The 1,565-nt window shown below is 37.3% G+C and overlaps 1 protein-coding gene across 2 annotated transcripts in view; it reads right to left on the bottom strand.

The window, feature by feature from the left end:
• Positions 1–1,565, bottom strand: part of BTBD10 (BTB (POZ) domain containing 10) — a 58,801-nt gene that overhangs the window by 18,554 nt on the left and 38,682 nt on the right. For both annotated transcript variants that reach the window (XM_012654382.1, XM_012654381.1), the window contains exon 5: positions 1,222–1,342. In XM_012654382.1, coding sequence (XP_012509836.1) covers positions 1,222–1,342 — 121 coding nt within the window. The remainder of the gene's footprint in view (positions 1–1,221; positions 1,343–1,565) is intronic.

The following is a 1,565-nucleotide window of genomic DNA, read 5'->3' as shown; positions in this document are numbered from 1 at the left end:
TCGAACTCCTGAGCTCAAACAATCCGCCCTCCTCGGCTTCCCAGAGTGCTAGGATTACAGGCGTGAGCCACCGTGCCTGGCCAAGTTTCTAACATATTAATCTTTGAGAGGGTACGATACCACTCCACCAAGCTAGGGCTGAGCTTAGGTAACGAAGTAAAGATAACCATACATATGGGGCTAGCATAAGGCTATAAACCACATGTACAAAACTTCTAAATGGTTTACCACTCTGTATAGAATGAAATGTGAGAAAATTAGTTTAGAAATTAGAAGAAAATTAGATCTTCCATAATCGGGCCCACCTATTTACTCCCCATCTTCTTCTGGTCCTGATAAAAAGTCTCTGTTCCAACTTATTTCAAAAGTATACCTATGGCACCTTTAATCCAAAAACCTCAGCTCTTAGAATAACCTCTCTACTTTTTCTAAATCATTCCTATTCATTCTTTACCACTTGTCTCTATTGAACTCTTCCCTAATCCCTCTAGCCCACAATGACTTCCCCTTCCTCTGAACTTCTCCAACCGTTTAATAGGCAAGTCAACATCTGATACTTCTCATATGCTATTTTGACTTTTTTATACATAATCACCTCTTTTTTCAGGCATGGCATAACAGTGGGTGTGGGGAGTGCTGGGAAGGTAGTGAGAAGAATCCCAAAGAGTTGGGATTCCAAAGTTCTAGACAGTGCTCTGAGACTATGTTTGAAGTTCTTGGATAAAGTCACTTAATCCTATGTAAGAATGAGGGCTAGGGATTCAATCTAGGATTTTTAATGACAAGTACTGCTTATAAGAATTATTTGTATCTTCCATAGAGCTCAGAATATTATCTTACATGGTAATACAAAAAAAATGTAAATATTTGGATGATGTGATCTAAGGAATGAAGCCAAATGACCACACTTGACCAAAGCCAGGGCTTCCAAGCTAGGCGATAAAGACTGATAACAAATGATACACGAAAACCGTCAAGGAGGAAATCTAGGAGAATTAGTAAAAAAAATTATTAAAGTTGAAAAGATATTTGGAAAATTATACAAGGAGAGTATCAATGTCTCTGCAAACTTCCATAAATAATCTTTATGGTACTAGAATGCTTTACAATTCAATTAAACAAATATTTGAAGTCTAACTAGGTAAACAGCACTATTTCAGGTTTTTCATTACAATAGATTATAATTCTACAAACCACTCACACACAAAACATCATACTTACTGAGATCTCTACATTTAATAGTACTATATTCAAAGGAGATACAAAGATAGTCACATGCTTCTCTCAGTTCAGGAATAGATATGCCATCAGGACAACGGATTATTCCTGTCTTATAGTAATCCTGAAAAAAAAAAAAAAGAAAAGAATGAATAAAACATCTGGAGCACAAGGTAGATAAAAGTTATTATTAAGGGTGGGTTGGCAGCATTTTCAGAAATAGTGGAGCTCTAACATTTCTGAATTGTGGAATTTAAAAGTTAAATGAGGCCAGGCACGGTGGCTCACACCTGTAATCCTAGCTCTCTGGGAGGCCGAGGCGGGCGGATTGTTTGAGCTCAGGAGTT

This window comes from Propithecus coquereli, unplaced genomic scaffold (assembly GCF_000956105.1).
Source record: "Propithecus coquereli isolate 6110/MARCELLA unplaced genomic scaffold, Pcoq_1.0 Scaffold44, whole genome shotgun sequence".
Taxonomy (NCBI): domain Eukaryota; kingdom Metazoa; phylum Chordata; class Mammalia; order Primates; family Indriidae; genus Propithecus; species Propithecus coquereli.
The sequence above is the reverse complement of the archived record's forward strand: the minus strand, read 5'-3'. Positions and strand labels throughout refer to the sequence as shown.